The 20,955-nt window shown below is 36.0% G+C and overlaps 1 protein-coding gene across 1 annotated transcript; it reads left to right on the forward strand.

The window, feature by feature from the left end:
• The first annotated feature begins 820 nt into the window (after nucleotides 1–820).
• On the forward strand, nucleotides 821–13,440 carry LOC147760930 (caspase-7-like). Its single transcript, XM_087017344.1, has 4 exons — nucleotides 821–6,210; nucleotides 7,057–10,362; nucleotides 10,600–10,896; nucleotides 11,429–13,440. The coding sequence occupies exons 2-4, from the start codon at nucleotides 10,305–10,307 to the stop codon at nucleotides 11,776–11,778; spliced, it is 705 nt and encodes a 234-aa protein (XP_086873470.1). The 5' UTR covers nucleotides 821–6,210; nucleotides 7,057–10,304; the 3' UTR covers nucleotides 11,779–13,440.
• The last annotated feature ends 7,515 nt before the right edge of the window (nucleotides 13,441–20,955 follow it).

Genomic DNA, 20,955 nt, shown 5'->3' on the forward strand with positions numbered 1-20,955 from the left:
AGGTGTGGAAGGTTCACCAGTATTTCATAATCAGGTACACGTTATATGGAGACAGGAATGGTATAAGCAAATTTGTCTGATATAGTTACCAGGCCCGTAGCCGGGGGGGGGGGGGGGGGGGGGGGGACCTTTTTTGCTGGGAAAAGATCCACTCTGGGTACAATTTGACCTATGTACTTGAGGATTTTATGGTAAAAGGTCCACTTTTTCAGAAAACGACCCCCCCCTCTAAAATTGCTGGCTACGGGCCTGGTTACCGTAAAAGACTATTAATCACAAGTACTAGGGCTGTATTACGTTAATAAACCACGGTGTCCTGTAAACTACACACACAAAACTTACTTATTAATATGTCCCTCGACCGTTGATGATAGGTCTATACGGTGATGCCATGAAGCCAGTGACGTGTCGGGTGCTAGTTGTCTGCAGTTGGTCCCTTTCTTCCTAAAAAATACTGCGACCTGATCTGTACTTTAAATATGTCGGCACTTAGTCCTTTTAATCTGTTCAAGCCCAACTACTTCCCCTTTTTTACTTCACTTCTCTCGCCAGTCGTGTCTGTCATCCATGGTCATTTTCCTGGTTTTCTCGGTTAGGTTTTACTGCAATGCACCCTATGACACAACATTAGCAATTCGCCATTGCGTTGCTCTATCTCAAATTACATGACAACGCCAAATTTTACTCAATGCAATCCTATAACATAAGACTTGTGCACAACCGCGAGAGAAGTTTCAATGGCAGATTTTAACCCCACCTCTCGTGAAATCTCGCTCCAATCCAGGTCTCGTTTGACGTCATCTGCTGCGCAGATGTTCAAAAAAGGCTATCTCGGATGTTCCCTATTACACTACTATTATGAATAAGTGTCTAAGAGCCACCTTCTGTAAAATAAGATTAAGTGCACATACCCTACAGGTGGAGCGGGGGAGATTTACCCGACCTAAGACACCGCTGGAGCAGAGGTTATGTAAATTGTGCGATCTTCAGAGAATAGAAGATGAATTTCATCTAGTTAGGGAATGCCCAGTATATACAGAGCAGCGGAACCTAATGAGTCTTTTGTATCATTTGAAGAGTCTTTTGTATCATTTGAAGGGTTTAGTGAAAAAGAAATATTCAACTTTCTAATGGGGTCTGTTGAGATGGACATTATATATGTTGTAGTACAATATTTAGGTAGCTGTTTAAAACTTAGGGATAAGTTGCTCACTATCCAGAACACTAGTTAACATAATCCCTGTGTGTCATTAGCAAAGTCGGGATGGATGGATAGTATGGGTTAACGAAATGCTACACACAAAAAAACTACTGTAGCTGGATATATAACCTATATAATTATTTATTTATTTCTCATTGTAATTGTGCGTCATTATTGCTAGTAGTGTTATGGTGCCTTGTTATAGTTGGATGTCGGTCAGTAAAATATCCATTCTTAGGTGTAAGTTTAATTCGTATGTTCCATGTAGTTTTTTTTTTTTTTTTTTTTTTTTTTTTTTTTTTTTTTTTTTAAATCTATTATATCTAGTATTGTATTTCTGTGACCATTTTATATTTGCTTGTACGCTATCGATGATCTGTACCTTGTATGTTAAGGTTCTTTATGATCAATAAACATTCCATTCCATTCCATTTCTAGAGAGCGTTTAAAATTTCCTCCTTACTGCTCGCGCATGCGCAACAGGCGACACCTTGCGGAGCAAGCGTGCGTAATCCAGGGTGCAACTGAAAATAACCTTGTCGCGCGACCTTAATAAGTGTGACGGGGGTATAATGCACAAAAGAAGTTGAAAGTCTGTCACTTATTGAATCGACAAAAGAAGAAAATATATTGTCAGTAGTTTGGAAGACGACCAGGTAAGGTGAGTAATGAAATCTAGCGGCAGCTCTGGGTTGACACGGGTGTCAACTCAGACTCATAATGGAAGCCAGTAAACACTAGTCAATGTACTAGAGAAAAAATCTGACCAGCTACGTGAGTACGTGCTTTGTGTTAGCTTGTGTTTCTTGTATTTTACTTGGTCGACTTTATTGTGATTCCATACTAAAGAATTTGGTGTGCATGGTTTAACGTTTGTATATTTATACAAGCAATAATAAGTTCTTCCTTTTCATGTCTTGCCAGCGAAGAACTTTTGAATTGGTAAATGTCAAATAAATTTGATTTGTAGTGGCATTGATGGAGCTTCCTGGGTAAAAATGTGGTGCCATGGCCTGTAGCGTGTTGGCAAACTATATAGTTATATGTGAAGAAATCTCGCAGTAAAAAACATAACAGTTGTGGATTCGCACCTGATATCGGAAAGAAAGAATAATACGAATATTTGGGCCCATAAAAATCTCGGCAGTCCGGTTTGTCTCTCTATCATTTCGGTTAATCGTATATAAAGGGAATGTTTCTTCAGTATGGAATCACAATAAAGTGGACCATGTAAAATACAATGAACACAAGCTAACGCAAAGCGAGAATTGCAACTCAAATGATGCAATAATCAGAAAGAAACTATTAATTTTGAAGGACTTTTTATGAATGGAAAGGAATTTTTTTAAGTTGAGGTACATGTATTTTGTTATTTTCTGTTCTATCTATCCGACAGAAAACAACTTTTTAACCTGACCTTTAAACGATTCATCATATTTATTCATCGTTTTATAATGACATATAGAAACACTAAACAAATTTTTTTTCATACTTATGTAACAGATAGACCTAATCATTAAATGAAAATGGACAATAAGCATAGGCAAAATAAGACTCTGACAGCGCTATGTGTGCTTAGGTTGAAATCTGTTACAATCACTTCCCATTGAGTTGCGACACAGAATTTCAGAATTCCCAGATAAAGCAAAATATACACTGACGCAACAGATGAACGGCAGATTAAATTATTTGTGTATCAATTATTTCAGTATCAAAGCTTAGTTTTCACAAGTAATTAAACCAGCATTTAAGGTAGTATTATTACGCTTTCTTGCTATATCCACTTAATGATATCCATGGTCAGCTTAATAATAAATCTACTCAGAGTTAAAGGGATAATAACTCTTCGTATGAGATCTATATTTCACAATAAAAACATTGTGAATAACTCATAGAAATATAATATATTCTGTTTTACCACAAAAACGAGAGTTGTAGCTATTATTCTGATATCTGAGCTTGTCTTTGGACCACGTGACCTCCATTGATGGCTATGCTCTGTTAAAATCTCTTAAGAGATTTTAACAAAAAACCAAACTTTTTAGAAAAAAACAGGGACTTACTTTGAATGTAAAAATGGATTCATTAACCATTGGTAAGTATGGGAAAATTGTTGTTTACTCCAGGAAAATTCATTTTTTGGCCGAAACGAAGAGTTATTATCCCTTTAAACTTAAAAATGGAGGGCTACGCTGGATCAAGTCCTCGTCAAAATTCTTTAAAGCTTTGCAGGAAAAATCTTCCCTCGTTTCTCTGGCTCCTTATTCAGCCCGATGTCCAAATCTTATATACATGTAGTACCCCCATGTTTGTTGGAGCTGCTCTTTGAAAATAACGTACAGGTAGATTTTTACCTGAGATAAATATCGCCAGCAAGAGTGCGCTCGATTCACTCAAGACAAAGGCTACCTGACAGTTGAAAGGCACACCAGGTAAAGGAATTTCCGACAAGATGGATGAAAGGACTTCTAAATATAACTAGTATTGTTAACCTCAGTTCTAACACACGAGACGGGGTGTCAGAACAATGGTGCGCATACAATTTTTACAGAGGATTTGTAAGTACAGTTGACTTTTACCTACAATCGAAGGGGATTTGCGCTTATATTCAGTGAAAAATACACTATATTTATGGAGAATTATATCATGGTTGGCCCCAAAAATTGTACGCACAGTGTATCCGTGCGTATGCCTGGGCCCCGTAACTCGAAAGCATCGCGTAATTGCAAATAGCGATATCACATAGAGGCTACAATGTATTACATGGGGCGAGAAATGGGCGAGTTAGGGAATAGAGACGCTTGCGCTCGGTCGCAATGCTGATGCTTTCGAGTTACGGGGTCATGGTTACGCCCCTGAGCAAGCTGAGTTGCGGAGAACAGTGCATGTTTTACGGATGTATTGCGCATGTCATCCGCAACAATAATTTTGTGCAGCTCAATTAACCCATTACAGTGACGTCATATTTGCTCCGTAACACTCGTCCAGCGGCCATTCTGGAGGGAAAGAACGACGGGGAATAGTAGCGTAAATATAGGTGAACCAAATAAAATGAAATAATCTTCATATCGTGATCAAGTACACCAAAAGGAAAATAGTATATACATGTGAGAACTTCAGCTGATCAGCGTGATCGACCCATATTAACTCAAGACACGTGAAATCCTGACCTACCCCTGTATCCCAACATCGTGGAATGTTGTCAGAAGCTAGTTCAGTTATCTTGTACTTCATTTTTCTTGTTCATTGGGTAATAAAAGTTATAGTTTTAGAGTTAACTGTGTAATCATAAGTTCAACCTTTCATAGAAGCACCTTTGTACATAAAGGATAGATATAAGGAGAAATTTGAGCTGACTATCGGGATCAACCCTTACGGACTCAAAGAAGACAGTATGCAGGGTTGTGACAAGAAATATTGCTGTCAGATATGATTTAACTGTACATCATGAAGCTGTCAGAAATTATTTCAGCATTCTTGTGCTTCATTTTGGTTCATTAGGAAGTATTTGTAACATGACTGTTGTTTGAGAGTTCAATATTTTACCATGAATTCAACCATTCACAGTAGCAACATTGTTAGCATTTTATTATTAGTCCAGACCTTCACAGAAGCAATGTATTTTTCAAACTTATGACATTCAATGTAACATATAACAACAAGTCAGTTCATGAATTGATCTTTATTTGATTGAAAATATAGGAAAATGCACATTTTGTATGGATAAAAGTAAACATAAAATGCAAAACACTGTTGCACATGTCAATGACAGATTATCAGGGTCCCTTTCCTTTTGGTTGATAACACTGACATGAAAAATATTTCCATACTTTTAATGATGCAATGCAACATGTACATGAGCATACCAAGTCGAATCAAGCCACCATAATTTGAGAAACCTGTTTAGTATATTTTTAATCTATGTCTAGAGAAATGCTTGATTGAAGACGCACAATTGATATGTGCTGTGTGGGTATGTACATATTAGGCCTTAGATGGTGTTACTAAGCAGTTTGTAATTTTATTTAGGAGAATTCCACAACTGGTGGTCACAATTTAAAAATGCACAACAGTGACAACCTACATGTACAACAGCCATCTGTTTCTGCATATCAGACCATCTGTGGGAGGTGCACTATACAAAATTTTATATTTCTTGCAAACTTTTCCATTTAGCCTTTAAACATATGAGAAAGAAAAAAGTGTTTTCATTTCTTCTTGTGCTTCTGCTCACAATTCTAAATAAATAGAAAACCTGTCCTTGTTGTATGCAAGCTATCAGGATAACAACTTTAAAACAACAAATGAACAATGAAATAAATAAACAAAGATATAAGAATATTTTTTCGCTGCTTCTACCTTGTGTGTTATCTAGCTGCCTTTTGTACCTGTCACCTTTTTTTTCTTTTTTTTTTTTTTTTTTTGATAACCAAGATTTATTTGCACCCAATCATTCAGTGTGGCTTGGTGGGAAAATTTCAGATCAATTTCCTAAATGTAAATTAACAAAAAAAGGTAACAATAGTTATTTTTATTCATATTGTAACTTGCATCATAATACAGTAGGAAAACACAGAATTCAACATTTTTCAAATTCATTTCATAAGTTCATTCAATTAAATGGTACCTGAGCTAGAATATATACTTATAAAACAGATTTACTCTTAACACTACACTAAATCTAAAATCAAGCCACTAACTTCCAAATACACATGACACAGGTAATTGATTTAATTGGCCCAGCTGAGCTGTGTACATTCAAGAAGTTATAATGAGAAGGAGTAGAAACGGGACATCAATTATCTCTCTCGTCCAATCAGATCGCAGCATTCTTTTCAAAGCGGCGTCCTTTGAAATTCGATCCTCGTAACTGGTCTAATCCTCCGCTCGCCTCCGCGTGACTCAAGACGGAGAAGCTGAACCAGTGCGTATACGTCTTGATTTATTCATGTTTAATGCGAATATTTGGAAGTTATACTTAGAAAAACGCCAAGTCGAGCGATATAAAGGTGAGTGAGAGTTGATAATCTGCTTTGAGCATTGTTTTATGTTCATACGGTGGCTGTCAGTCAAATTTGTCAGAGGAGAAAGCAGCGTTAGCTCGAAGATCTGAGGCCGATTCAGCGGGACCTCCATGTTTAGGACTTTTTTCTTCTTAAGTGCGTGATGTATGCACATAATTTATGTTTTTCTGGTTAGTTAAGCTCATGCATCATTACAATACATCACTTTGGTATTAAATGAATCAATCCTTTAGATGAAAAACATCGTTTCAAATAGACAACTTTTCATCGGACTTTTTCAAAATGGCGGGTCACAAGAGACAGTTGGGTGACAGTTTGGGACAATTTTTGGTAATTTTAACGTGATGTATGCATATAATTTATGTTTTTCTGGTTAGTTAAGCACGTGCGCTATTACAATACATCATTGTGATATTAAATGAGTCAATCCTTTAGATGAAAAACATCGTTTCAAATAGACAACTTTTCATCCGACTTTTTCAAAATGGCGGGTCCCCAAATTGGTTAGAGACAGTTGGGTGACAGTTTGGGACAATTTTTGGTAATTTTAACGTGGTGTATGCAGATAATTTATGTTTTTCTGGTTAGTTAAGGACGTGCATCATTACAATACATCACTTTGGTATTAAATGAATCAACCCTTTAGATGAAAAACATCGTTTCAAATAAACAACTTTTCATGGGACTTTTTCAAAATGGTGGGTCCAAAATTTGATGACAGGGAACTCTCGGAATTTTTTTTCAATTTTTTATTGCAATATGATGTTTGCAGAGTTTCGTTTAGGATATAGAGTTATATTTTGTAATGAATTCCGCACTTACTCATTTCAGGTTGAAGAGAATGCAGGTGAAAGATCTTTAGTTTTGCTGGCAAAATGATTGTTTCCAGCAGCAACTTGATGAGGCACAAGGCTCTGTTTTCTTACCACCACTAATATTAAACTATAGTGCACAAGAGGTGCAAGTTTTAAAAGGGAATTTAGTGGTCCGAGTTTTAAAAGGGAATTTAGTGTTCACTGGCTAATTGTCTAAAGTTTAAAATAAAATAATCACCACATCAAAATAAAAACTAACCATTTTTGTATTGCTTTAATCACTGTTGGGTGTAACAATATTGATATATTTTCATTGCTGGTACTTTGTTTTAGATATTATACAAGTTGCTCGAATGTTGAAATAAAGCAATATCAATCAATAAAAATATTTCTTTGATTTTTTCTTCTAATGAATTTAAACTATCAGTCTACTATTAGTTGGCCTCATGTAATAGACAAAGATATAAACAAAAATATGTAATAATGAAATTTTATTTAGAATCGTACTAAGTGCAATAACTTATTTTCATTTCCCCAATTTTCCTGTTTAAGCTCTACCTGGTATATAAGCAATAATGTGCCAAAAAAGAAAGAAACGAGGCTGGCATACGGAAATTGCAAGTACTACTGTTTTGTGTACACGGCTGTGAATTGAATGTGTCATTCCTAGATGAAGGTAAATTTCCTTTACACGACAAAAATAATTTAAAATAAATATGAGACTTCTACAGGTGCAAATTTTAGCTTTGAAGGTGGGTTTGTGAAATCGTTCTCATACATTCTTGATGTGAAACTAATTTTTGTATAACTGATCGGCTCTAGATCAAATGAAGGTGTATCTTGCATGATTTGAGTTTTATTTCCCGAAATGGTTGCGTCCAGGCTTGAAATCTCTCTCTACACCTTTCTGTAATCCCACCATGTTTTCTCTGTGAGATTATTAGAGACTTCGCGAGGCTTTATCCCAATTGGCTGAAGCAACCCACATGAACGGTCTTTTGAATATGTATTAGGCACAAGCTCTCCCTAAGACCACAAGCTGGGTAATTATTAGGATTAAGCCCGTTACGAGGATAGGATGAAGGGAAACCCCTTGTTTCTACTCCTTCTCATTATAACTTCTTGGTACATTGTACTGTAGCCTTGACACTAATTGACAATAATGCTAACCAGGTATTAAAGAGGTAGATGACAGCAGATAAAATCCAAAGAGCACCATAACTGATAACAAATTACACCCAAGGCAATAAGTGAGTCTTCATAATGAAAGTCGAAACCCTGCCTGGGTATTTCCACACGTTTTTACAACACACTCTCCACCAAGACTTTTTGGGCACTACTAATATGCAGTGTACGTGCGCTCATATCTTATACACCTCGGTCATTGGTTTTCTACTTTTTTTCTTTTATGGTAAAGGCTGCACAGCTGGGTCTTCATTCTTTGCTGTAAAATAAATTAGTTTTATCCTTTACTTGTCCGATGAGTCTTGATTCAAAGCCACTCCTCAGTCTCTCCTCCGTTTACGGTTTTCGTCCCTACACCTTGGATTGTTACCACTGCAGGCAGTCTGTGAACGCTTGTTAAGTTATTTATCTTCTCTCTATCATATACCCTGCAGTAATTCATCATTTTACTCGGTTTAGTATAAAAAAAACACAGAAATTAAATGCTAAATTGTACATGTAGACATGATCATGCGCAGCAGACGATTCCGGTCTCCCTCCAGTATGGCTGCCGTTTGTTTTGATGACGAGGGCTACAATGGGTTAATAGATGCAGCACTATTTTAATTTTCAAAGGAGTTGAGGAAACTTTGCTGATGAAATGACCACTGCCCCAACATTGTAAATATTATCATTATGTATTTGTATTTGTTGCTGGAATTCATAAGTTTAAAACAAGAGCTTTCACTTTCAGCAACCCGGCTTAGCTTTGAGCGTTTCCATTACTTAGCTAGTATACATGTATAAAAGGAGTATGCTTTATTTACACGAAACAACATTCACATACCATTCATAATCAAGTGTTTTTTAGAATTTTTTCAGAATACGTCATGCCAGTGAACATTCGAGCGTTTCTAAAATTCCTCAGAAAACATGGAGTTATTTTACTAGTCTTAACCACGGCTGCGAGTCTTTTTTTTTTTATTAACTGTCAGAATATAGAAAACCAGAACTTTAAGGGACAGTCTGTCGACCCTAAGGAGAACAAAGAATGCATTTGCAATTGCAGTTGCAGTTGCAGTTGCGGTTACAGTAACGATATTGCTTGCATTGCAACTGTAGGCCTAACTCTTCTAATTGAGCACGGAATATCTTTTTTGGTTTCGCAACTTACCATTATATTTGCCACCGACCGTCCACACAGCAATCAATCAAGTCGGTCTGCTGACCATGAGAAGTCCAATGTACCTTTTCGTATAAGGAAGTATGGTAGCAAAGTGTTGCTCGGGATTTCGAATTTTACCCATATGTTAGCCATTCATCTTTATCCAAGTATAGAAAACTGCGTGCCATCAACTTTGATGACAACGGTAAACGAAGCCATGGCTGCAAGTAAACCGAATGCGTTATTCCCACATACCAGAGTAAAAGAAGTCGATGAGGAATCAGAATCAAGTTACACGACGTGCAATGATGCATTACCTCCAGTCGAAGAATCAGCAATTCATATCCCTCAGTTGGATGATTCGAATCCAGAACCGATGAAAGAAGGTCCGATTTGGCCTACTAAATTTCCAGAGAAAGTCTCTGTTAGCTCCGGAGAGCACAGCAGTGTCTCCAGCAGTACCACTGACCCTACAGGAGATTACCTCAGTGATAGCACTGCCTCTCTCGCTGGTTCAGCAGCTAATCATTGTGACGGCACAGAAGCAGGCAAAGCAATTGTTTATATATATGTGTTTGAAGGAAATTGCTGTGCTAATTATTCTTTTTTATTAGATAAATGTTGTTAGTTCAGTGAGTTCTGAAAACATTACTTATATGACAAACAGTTTTTTAACAGTTTTAACACACAAAACACTAAACAGTCGTAATTTTAATTTTTTCTAGCGATAATTGAACTGAATGTTGACAAACTGATGCTGCTGTTGTAAAAGACAACTATCAAGTTGGTATTTCTTTTTAGGAATAAATCGCAACCCTAGTGAAGGCAACACCACAGGTCTCAAAATTTGGCACAGTACGCTTTCACTTGCCAGTACATACTCTGAACCCAATGAGAAAAAAGGCACAAGATGGGGCTTTACCCTCATCTTTAATATGATTAACTTCTCTAAGGAAGGGTTGAAACGCAGAGATGGAGCTGAATATGATGATGGTAAATAAAACCTGTCGCAATTACCGTTTCTAAGTATTTATTTTTTCAATAAACATATTATCATCATTATACTTTTTAACGCCTACTTTGCCAGAAAGATAAAGCAGAGGAACCTTATTTGATGGAACTTCATGTACTTTTTCGAATATTTTGTTTCAACATTTTTGTGGTATTGAAAAGGAGCTAACACAAATTTTTTTCACAATCGCTTTATCGCAAATATGTGTCTACTTTTAGAGTTTATAGTGAAAACCCTTACCGAGCTTGGGTCAGTTGTTGAAATGTACAGGGACATGTCCAAAATGGAGTTATTGAAAAAGCTGGATGAGTATTCTAAGAAAGACCATTCTGAAAACTGTTACTTCACATGTTTCATCATGTCTCACGGATCGGAGGAAGGAATTTACTGTTCAGATGGGGAACTTGTGTCTTTGTCGGACGCCATGCACCCATTTTGCAAAAAGGAATGTCCATCACTAAAAAACAAGCCGAAAATATTCGTCATCGACGCCTGCCTTGGTGACAAGGAGCAGTGTAAGCATCTCAATCTAAACTTTTATATCGCTAAGGATATCTTTATCAGATATAAAGATCGGGTACTGGTGGTAAAATCGCATAGATGTTAGGCCTTCCTCTAATTTGCTAATTTCAAGAACGTTTTTGCTCTTTAAATTTGTATCAATTGATACAAAGGATATTGTTTCAAAAATTTTATATAAATATTTCAGAGAAAATTTCACTGAGTGAGAGATCAAGTGTGGTGCTTGTTTTTATCCTTCCTGTATGTTTCAATAGAAATGTTACGTGGTTTTTAAAAGTTATATTATTGAATGTTGAAAAAAACTCCTTTTGCAATTGTTAACAAATTTTAGGTCTGAAAATGCAAAACAAAAGATCCTTCGTCTACAGGTGTATACAAAATGTGCTATTTGATCACTCCATTTCCTAATCTCATATGGGCCGTAACCATCAAAGTTTGCTCTAGTAACTAAGTTGTCAAACTTTCACATTTTCTGCCTCATACTTCTCTGTGGTTTATATGCAATTGTTTGTCCTGTATTTTCAGCGCCGTTATCTCAGTCAAAGGTCTGGGATTCAGGAATCAGCGGCTTAAGCTCCACAAATGACAGAGTTATCGGACCCCAAGAGGAAGACTTTTTGATCCTTTATACAACGGTTCCTGGTCATGTCTCCTATAGATATGATGTGGGTTCACCGGCGGTCACCCAGTTTTGCCAACACCTCAAACGTAACGCAGGGAAGACGGGAGATAAAAGGATTCCTCTCATTTCGGTGATTCAAAAGTTGACTAGAAGTATGAGCTCAAAGGACTGCCATATTAAACAAATCCCATGCGTTGTTAACACAACGAGACGGAATATTTACCTGGCCTCAAAACGTGAAACGGAAGTTTGATTCAATTGATAAATAATACAATGAACATTTGAATTATCTTCTGGTTTTGGAGATAATATAAGGTCCAATAAGTAAATAAAGCTAAAATTATCAGAAACAATATTGTCGAAAAAGAAATAATTGAACTGTGTGCCCTTTTCATTTGGACTAGATTTTAGGACAATGAGATCCATGTGAGCTTAAATTAAAACGCCAACATTGCTTTCCAATGATATTAACCCATTACAGTGACGTCATATTTGCTCCGTAACACTGGTCCAGCAGCCATGCTGGAGGGAAAGAACGACGGGGATTAGTAGCGTAAATATAGGTAAACCAAATGAAATAAACTAAAATTCATATCGCGATCAAGTACACCAAAAGGAAAAGTGTGTATACATGTGAAAACTACAGCTGATCAGCGGGATCGACCCATATAAACTCAGGACAGTCCAAAGACAAGGAATCCTGACTTATCCCAACATCGTGGAATTGTCAGAAGCTAGTTCAGTTATCATGACTTCATTTTTCTTGTTCACTGGATAATAACAGTTATAGTTTTAGAAAGTTTAATGTGTTATCATAAGTTCAACCTTTCATAGAAGCAACTTTTTACATAAAGGATAGATGTAAGGAGAAATTTGAGCTGACCATTGGGATCAACCCTTTAGGACTCAAAGAAGACAGTATGCAGGGTTGTCTTATAACAAGAAATATTGCTGTCAGATATGATTTAACTTAACATCATGAAGATGTCAGAAATTATTTCAGCATTCTTGTACTTTATTTTAGTTCATTAGGAAGTACATCTAACATGACTGTTGTTTGAGAGTTCAATATTTTATTATGAATTCAACCATTCACATTAGCATCATTGTTAGCATTTATTATTAGTCCAGACATTCATAGAAGCAAGGCATTTTTCAAACTTATTAATTTATGATATCCAATGTAGCTTAACAACAAGTCAGTTCATGAATTGATCTTCATTTGATTAAAAATATAGGAAAATGCACATTTTGTATGAATAAAAGTAAACATAAAATGCAAAACATTGTTGACATTATTGCACAATTCAATGACAGATTATCAGGGTCCCTTTCCTTTCAGTTGATAACACTGACATGAAAAATATTTCCATACTTTTAATGATGCAATGCAACATGTACATGAGCATAATTATTAAGTCGAATCAAGTCACCATAATCTGAGAAACCTGTCTGGTATATTTTTATCTATGTCTAGAGAAATGCTTGATTGAAGACTCACAATTGATATGTGCTGTGTGCAATAATTGTGTGTAGGTATGTACATATAAGTCCTTAGATGGTGTTACTAAGCAGTTTGTAATTTCATTTAGGAGAATTCCACAACTGGTGGTCACAATTTATAAAATGCGCAACCTACAAGAGCTAAATCTTTTCTTGATACAGGACAGCCATCTGTTTCTGCATATCAGACCATCTGTGAGAAGTGCACCATGCCAAGTATTATGTGTCTTGCAAACTTTTCCATTTACCCTTTAAAAATATGAGAAAAAAAAGTGTTTTCATTTCTTCTTGTGCTTCTGCTCACAATTCTAAATAAATGGAACACCTATCCTTGTTGTATGCAAGCTATCAGGATAACAACTTTAAAATGACAAATGAACAATTAAATAAACAAACAAATCCAATTAAATAACTCTTGTCATGCACTGAATTTCACTCTCCTGATGTTCAGATCCTCAGCTGGTCACAAAGATACAAGAATATTCTTTCGCTGATTCTACCTTGTGTGCCATCTAGCTGCCTGTTGTACCTGTCACCCGTTTTTTTTTTTTTTTTTTTTTTTTTTTTTTTTTTTTTTTTTTTTTTTTTTTTAACAATCAAGATTTACTTGCACCCAATCATTCAGTGTGGCTTGGTGGGAAAATGCCAGATCGATTTCCTTAATGTAAATTAACAAAAAAAGATAACAATAGTTATTTTTATTCATATTGTAACTTTAAATACAGTAGGAAAACACAGAATTTAACAATTTTCAAATTCATTTCATTAAGTTATATGTCAATTAAATGATACCTGAGCTAGAATATACTTACAAAACAGATTTACTCTTAACACTACACCAAATCTAAAATCAAGCCACTAACGTCCAAATACACATGACACAGGTAATTGATTTAATTGGCCCAGCTGAGCTGTGTACAAATGTACATTGTACTGTAGCCTTGACACTAATTGACAATAATGCTAACCAGGTATTAAAGAGGTCGATGACAGCAGATAAAATCCGAAGAGCACCATAACTGATAATAAATTACACCCAAGGCAATGAAGTGAGTCTTCATAATGAAAGTCGAAAACTTGCCTGGGTATTTCCACACGTTTTTACAACACACTCTCCACCCAAACTTTTTGGGCACTAGTAACATGCAGTGTACGTGCGCTCCAAACTTATGCACCTCGGTCTTTGGTTTTCTACTGTTTTTTTTTCTTTTATGGTAAAGGCTGCACAGCTGGGTCTTCATTCTTTGCTGTAAAATAAATTAGTTTTATCCTTTACTTGTCCGATGAGTCTTGATTCAAAGCCACTCCTCGGCCTCTCCTCCGTTTACGATTTTCGTCCCTACACCTTGGATTGTTACCACTGCAGGCAGTCTGTGAACGCTTGTTAAGTTATTTATCTTCTCTCTATCATATACCCTGCAGTAATTCATCATTTTACTCGGTTTGATATCAAAGAAAACACAAATAAAATACTAAATTGTACATGTAGACATGATCATGCATGCGCAGCAGACGATTCCGGTCTCCCTCCAGTATGGCTGCCGTTTGTTTTGATGACGAGGGCTACAATGGGTTAATTGGGAAAACTAAAACTGAAATTGATCTGCGCACTGTAACATTTGGTCAGTTGAAAGCAATTAAATCCGCAGATGGTATTGTACCCGCTCTGAGAGAGCTACAGGAAATTTCTCAGTTTACTTCAATCTGAAATAACAAGCTATTTGAAAGGGGTTATTTTTATAATAATAATAATAAGTTTATTGAGCACTAAATGATGTGAATACATTTGCAGGCTCTCTAGACTACAATATTTACACAATATATATGGATATACAATTTATGGGGCTATTTGTCACAAAAGACCAAGTGATTAAAATCAGAGGAATTAACTGTCTTCATTGTTGTCAGGGGGACTTAGCAGTGCATAGTTAAGTGGCACTTCCGGAGTAGTTATACAAACAACTACCAGTCATGTTATCAACCTACTCCCAGTACATATTTCACCACAGGGTCACAGCTAGGAGTTAAATTCACAGACATGATGGTGGTATATTTGATACATTATGGGTGCGGTAAAGAGGAGATATGTGTGGATGTGAGGATGGTGGCGGGGTTTAGGTGTAGAAAGATAGGCGTACTTTCAGTTGACATGAGTCTAGTCATGTGACAGATAAGGGAGGTGAGATACCAAGTATTTTATTGGATATGAAAATATGACTATCAGCCTTGTTATCGGAGGACAATGGATGGGGATAATATAGCCTATATAGTGTCAGTGGGCAGGAGTCTGAACGGAGAAGTTACGTTCAGTGTAGGCTTTAGCGTTTATCCCCTGAGGTTAACAGTTTATAAGATGATAAAGCCATGTTATTGGGTCTAAAGCAGGTGTCCTAACTTGTTGTGGTTGAATCCGACAAGTGCACTACCAGCAAGTGTTTTTTAATAGTTTTCAGACCGGACGCCAAAAACTAGGTATGTTGAGATTGCCATCTGATTACGTTTTGATCCACCGATTTAATTCTACTACCATTTGTGATTGGGTTCTTTGCCCGATAATTCTTCAATTGAAAATTGGTTTCTCTTGTTTTTTTCCTTTCTACAGCGAAAGTGAATTTTCTTTTTCATTTGCTCAAAAAAAAAAAAAAAAAAAAAAAAAAATGAATTAAAAATGGGTGCTTTGCATTGCCATTGTCTCAGTTTTTTTCAGGTGTGGTTATGACTCAAATTTTTCAAAGGGGAAAATAATTAATACTTCATATAATTAATTTTGGAATAAACCAACAAAGGGACAATTCTGACATATATTTGGATCGATCTGTCTCCCTGGGGAGTCTCACTAAATTGTTAACTTAACAGGATTAAATGTCTGTCACGCCTAGTAAAGCTGTTGGGAGGTAATTATCATTACCCCCTAGCTGAGTCGGTAGGCGTGACAGACATTTAGGCCGGCAAGTTGATAGCAATTTAGTGAGACTCCCCAGGGAGTTAGACCGATCCAGATGGATCGATCTAGGCATGGAAACCCAATCAAAGTTATTTTATTTGAGAATGTCAGCCAAGAATATGTTTTTGCATAGGTTTGATAATTCCTGTCTGATGTTTACGGGTTCTTATGGGCTCCTGACTTTTTATTTAACGTAAGGTGTATGTAAGGCTCAAAGGGTATGAGATTAGATATCAAAGTATTTGCTTAGCTGAGGCGTGGAAGGCTGGTGAGGAACATATGTTAAACGCAGTTTTGGGATAAGTGATAAAAACGCAGTGCATAGGGCGGTAGCAATATTTTGCATAATTTTCAAATAAAAACATTTCTAAATTAATTTTAGTGAATTGCAGTTGGCCAGTCTTTTAATGTCACAGGCAATATTGAAATCCCAAGTCACAAACATTTTATATTCTGAATAAATCAATCACACACGCCATTTAAGTTATAGAATCTATGGTTAAGAACATCTTTTTTTTAACCACCCGTGGTATCTTGTATCCAGTTGTTACAAATGAAATTGTTTCTATTATTTTTCCTCACATAGGTTTCCTTTTGGCTGCATATCAGTCCCATATGTGCTTTGGCATAAATTTTATAGTTTATTTTAAATAGTTCAAATTACCTAAAAGTTTTTCACGCCTAAGATATCACGACAATTATCTCGCCGAGGCAGATTTAAAGCCTGTCTGGATGTCAATCTTGTCTGTGATACATACATTCACTCTCTCATTGGCTCTATTTACCATCACCAGAAATTCTTTTTTTAGTGTGCACCATGCCACTGGCTGTTGTGAGCATCATGTTCTACATCCGAACTCTTCTGAGATTCCTCGGCATATCTGGAAGTTTTATAGTCATAGCTTACGCACTGTACTTGACTATTTTGTGGTTAAATCGTCAGAAAACAGTTACACAGAAGTCCGCGGAAGAGACCAAAGCCCTCAGAGAGAACCGAGAATGCAAAATATCTTGCAGTCACTTGATTGCATGTATCATTGCAACTTTAGTTGGCCTAACTGCGCTTGTAACATTTTTTGAGGGTGAAGTCACTTACGGGTTTTATGTTATGTCAGTGTTTTTTGCTTACGTTTCGGAATATAGTTTTCTTCTGACAGTCGTCAGTGCAGTATTGGTGATTTATCAGATAAGAAACGGATATATTGTTCGAATAAAACAACCGGACACTTTTGCTACTCGTATCTGGACAATGTTGAAGAAGCAAACTGAATTACTTGTGCGGAAAATACCAATTTGGTTTAGTGTTGCCGGAATAAGCACAGCTTTCAGAACTGCACTTATTCTTATAAGGAAGAATGGTAGCAAAGCGTTCCTCTGGATTTCGAAAATAACCTATGCATTAGCTAACCTTCTTGATCCAAATGAGGACTGCGTGCCATCAAATTTGATGAAAACGGGAAGCGAGACCATGGTCGAAAGTGAAGACTGAAGTTTATCGTGAATGTGAACCGAATTTACCACGCCCCCAAAAGCCAGAGTGTAGCGGTTCACTGATAAAAAAGACGAAGAGTCATCGTTGGATATGAAATGCTGTTTATTAACGCAGTGTACATAACTGTTACTGGCAACTGTGCTGAGTTGAAATGAAATTATCTCAGCCAAAATGTACTGAACTGGTGAAAACTGGAGAAATGGATAACTGAGGGATAGTTCTGCAAACAAAAATGATCTCTTATTATCTTTGAACGTATGTGGAACGCCATCACTGCGCAGACGCTTACGAATCCAGGTTTTACTGTATAAAATACTAAAATACTATGGTTAGTTTATTCATTGGTGGTGCAATCAGTAATTTTTGTGAAAAAATTCCCTTTAGAAGTTGAATAAAGAACACTGGTTCATTACACGATTTTGTATCATTTTACGCATGGCGTTAGGAGTGACACTTTTTCTGCTAGGGGAGAATACGAACTGGTTCCAGATATAACAGATTGTTCATGGTTTCGATTCTCTGTGAAATAATTAGAAGGACAAAAGGGCAGGGACATTGAATGTACGGCATATATTCGGGCATAGGTAAGGTTTATATTTTCGATTTTTAGAACAATGAGTACTATTACCGTAGACTATAAATCGGAGTGTAACAGCACTGCGTTTTTTTGGATTTATCACCGATTCGCTACAAGAGCTGTTGTATCAAACTGTTTGACGTCAAAAAGTAATATGTTTCAGTATTGACTGGCATTTCTTTGAATTATTGAAGACATTGTTTTCTTATCTTGTCTTTATTCCTCTCATCGAATATTAATGTGATTATCCATGAAAAACACTCCCTTGGTTTTTTTTTCAGATATATTACTCAGTGTCAATATAACCAAATGAGAATTATTTTTTAAAATTAAAATTTTGATTTTCATCTGTATGTTAGCGTCTCCTAAAGCGTCTCTCCTTATCCCAATCCCCTTTTAGACACCTACATGTATGCTGTATGTGGCCTCTTCTCTCGGTGTCAGACTCTTTCACAGGAGGATATTGCACGATGTACATCTCAAAACACCACTGATACTCGTGGCAGGGACAAAAAAACAGCGGTTTAGAATGGAGAGAAGACTTCTTGCTTATATATTCGACGCTCCCGGGCCATGTCTCTCTGAGAAGCGATGTAGGTTCGCCGTGGATGACTCAGTTCATTCAACTCCTCAAAGGTTACAGCATGGAAAGAAAAGGAAATGTTTCTTTTGACCAGGTGCTGAAGAAATTGAACAAACGTATGAGTGCACGTGATTGCTATATCAAACAAATCTTACATGTTTGCTGTACACTGAAAAGGAATTTATTCCTCTTTAACGAACTGTCTGTTTAAGTGAAATACGAGGGCCCTCGTATCGAACTGATAAGTGTAAGATATTTGTTGAACTTTTTATGAGGTCTGTTGTAAAGTTAAATGGGTACATATTCAGGAATCACAAATAATAATTAAAGTGAAATCAAATGAGTAAATGCCTCGCAAGTTATTAAGTGTAGGTGAAGTTGAGGTCTTTGTTTTTTACATTGTAAATAATGATTTAGCATATATTTAACAGCTATGAAAAATCCAGATGCACTATATTGTCAGACTCACTTGTTTGTGGACACCATTTATAATGACTACAGTCACCTTGCCAATAAAGCTTTTTGAGAATTTAGGCAAGCATTCAGAGTATAAGGGTGAATTTTTTAAACTAACAATAAGTACGTTTTTTATCCAATACTCGATGAGTCAATTTTGTTTTAATTTAGTGGAAATTTTGATTATAAAGAACGGTTGGACTTTCGTAAATTGATTGGTTCAGCTCATAATCTGTTATCAGAGGGTTATTTGGCTTATATGCTCCGTCAAATACCATTCGTTTTTGGTAAATTTTATATTCAAGCTGGAAAATCGGTTATTTTATGTATATACTATGTCTAGCGATATGCCATCTTTATGCGTATATTTTAATTGTTATATAAATTTCATAAACCAATCAGTATGTTTCAAAATTATGTATAGAGTGTTGCCGAGGTACATGTAGTTGTATATTGCTGCATCATTATTAATAAGCCATTTGAATATTACTGTTAGTATAAAGTACCTTGATGCATGATATACGATGTATTAAATATATCTATATTATTCGTTGAATAAAAAGAAACAGCAGTATTTTAAGTATTAAGACAGGAATAATAGTTTGGGATTTAATTAGAATTTTCTTTTGCATAATTAGAACAGAATAAGAAATTTGTTTTGAGTCGTTGTCGGTCATGAATATTCATTATCAGTTCACGAGTATTCATGCATGGTCAAAGCACTGGTCAAGAAACTACGTGGGTACGTGTTGGCAGTCGGAATATACCAGGAGTGGGAGGGGGGGAGACCACTGGTCACTTGAGACGATTTGGAGCCAAGCCCACTCGTGATTTGTGATAAGATTTGGGGTCGGGCACAGCCATTAATATAATTAAATAATAAATTAATTAGTTGATCAATTGATTTATAATTATAATTAAAGGTCAGGAATATCTCATGCTATATAATGAATTGTGTAGGCCTACTAGTAGGGGCCTAAGTAATTTTAAACAATTTTGTTTTTATTCATCAAGCTTCAGGACCTATACATTGTAGATAATATACAGTATTATTAAATTACGCTATCAATCCATTTTCGTTTTCATCACCATTATCATTTAACTGATGTGAAAAATGAATGCACAAATCCTAAGTTTGCTACAAACTGTTTAGCACACATGTAAATATTCCTTAGATACTTTAGGGAGAAGTTAACAAGAGCTCACAGGGATTGCCATGCAGTGTACCTGTATAAATAGGCCTACATGTTGGACTTTTGATTGTAAAAGAAGAATGGATGATTTTTACGATCACGCAAAAGATGACGTTTAAATGTAAAAAAAAAAAAAAAAAAAAAAAAAAAAAAAAAAAAAAAAAAAAATACATGACCTCAACGTTCTGGTAGAGATATGGCACTAGTTGATAAATGTAGGCCTATTTGGCGCCATGGTATCCAAAAAACAGTCGCTTAATAAACTTTCGAAAGCTCCAACTCGTCGTTGTTGTATTAAGAAGGTCAAAGACTCTTTAAATACACAGATAAAGACAGATTGTATATTTGGATAAAATTGGATAAAATAAGATCTTGATCGTTTTTTCCTTTTAATTGACTATTAGGGTATTACTCAGTAGTTTTGTTGTCTATAAAGGACATTAATAGTACATGTACTGTACACTCCATGAGGTTTGACCAACGAAATGTATTTCCCGGTTAAATAAACAATTTTTTCGCATTCACGAATCATTTTCCTACCCCCCCCCCCCCTCTGGGTTTGGATTCGGTCTTTGATAAGATTTATAAACTCGAGTTTAACTTAAAATAACTGGCCAGTCATTATAACAACAACCTTTTTCCTATAAAAGCTCTAAAGAAAAAAAATCGACACAGCTACGTA

Source organism: Lingula anatina, chromosome 7 (genome assembly GCF_051362555.1).
Source record: "Lingula anatina isolate TDL-2025a chromosome 7, LinAna3.0, whole genome shotgun sequence".
Lineage (NCBI taxonomy): Eukaryota > Metazoa > Brachiopoda > Lingulata > Lingulida > Lingulidae > Lingula > Lingula anatina.